Source organism: Arachis ipaensis, chromosome B06 (assembly GCF_000816755.2).
Source record: "Arachis ipaensis cultivar K30076 chromosome B06, Araip1.1, whole genome shotgun sequence".
Taxonomy (NCBI): domain Eukaryota; kingdom Viridiplantae; phylum Streptophyta; class Magnoliopsida; order Fabales; family Fabaceae; genus Arachis; species Arachis ipaensis.
This window is the reverse complement of record NC_029790.2, coordinates 23,392,686-23,394,049: the sequence shown is the minus strand read 5'-3', so window position 1 is coordinate 23,394,049 and position 1,364 is coordinate 23,392,686. Positions and strand designations below refer to the sequence as shown.

The 1,364-nt window shown below is 29.0% G+C and overlaps 1 protein-coding gene across 1 annotated transcript in view; it reads left to right on the top strand.

Moving 5' to 3' along the window:
- LOC107647829 (protein NRT1/ PTR FAMILY 5.2) overlaps positions 1-1,364 on the top strand; it is a 13,192-nt gene that overhangs the window by 6,247 nt on the left and 5,581 nt on the right. The window contains exon 4 of the mRNA XM_016351875.2: positions 46-542. Coding sequence (XP_016207361.1) covers positions 46-542 — 497 coding nt within the window. The remainder of the gene's footprint in view (positions 1-45; positions 543-1,364) is intronic.

Below are 1,364 nucleotides of genomic sequence, written 5' to 3'. Positions count from 1 at the left end.
AAACTTATTTTTTATAAATTAAAACTAAAATTGAAATGGTTGTAGTTTCCTTGACAAAGCTGCAATAAAGACGAAGCAAAGACGGGCATGGATGCTATGCACAGTGACACAAGTGGAAGAAACAAAGCAGATGATGAAAATGGTTCCAATAATGGTGACAACATGCATGCCAAGCACAGTGATAGCACAAGCAAACACACTGTTCATCAAACAAGGCACCACTTTGGACAGAAGCATAGGACCCAATTTCAAGATCCCACCAGCATGTCTCACTGCATTCATCAACATATTCATGCTTCTCAGTGTTGTTACCTATGATCGTATCCTTGTTCCTCTTGTTAGGCGCTACACCAAGAACCCCAGAGGGATCACCTTACTTCAGAGACTTGGAATTGGACTTGTGATTCACATTGTTATAATGACTACTGCATGTTTGGCTGAGAAGAAGAGACTCAGTGTCGCAAGACAACACAACCTCTTGGGCCAGCATGACATCCTTCCTCTCTCTATTTTCATCTTGCTTCCCCAGTTTGCATTGGCAGGTACTTATTATGGATGTCCACGCTCCGGTTTCAACTCATGGCCTTCTACGAAAAATCTATATCATCAAAAATTATCATCATAATGCTAGGAAGATAATAATTAAAAAATTTTTATTTAATTGAATAAAGTATGTTTTTTGTCTTTAAAGTTTCACAAAAGTTTTAAAAATATTTCTAAATTTTATTTTGTTTCAATTTTGTTTCAAAAATTTTCGATTTGCATCAAATATATCCTCGACGACTAACTTTTCAAAAAATTTAAAACCAATTTAACAATAATGATAAAAATTATGCTTGATTTGTTTGTGGTGAGGATTGTTCTTATGAAATTGTTGTGAAATTGGTCTTCAACTTTTTTTAAAAATTAGTCGTCATTGATCGGGGGTATATTTGATGCAAATCGAAAACTTTTGAGACAAAATTAAAACAAATTAAAATTTAGGGGTACTTTTTAAAACTTTTGTCAAACTTCAAAAGACAAAAAAGTATACTTTAACCTATCTAATTTAATATTTATAGTTTTATGCATATAATTTACATATTTATTATATATAAAATTATATAATTATTTTAATAATAGTTAATAAATATTAAAAAATAAAAAATAAAAATTAATAAATACTAAATAAGATAATTTTATATTAGTTAAGGGGATATTTGATTATTGTCTTTTAAATATTACTGTTTATCTTATTTTATTTTTGGATCAATTATTTCATTCTGATCCAATTTCTGGCCATTTAAATTAAATTTGGTTTAGTAAGCTTTTAAGAAAATAATAATTAGTAAGGTAAATAAAATGAATGAACAATAATAAATAAC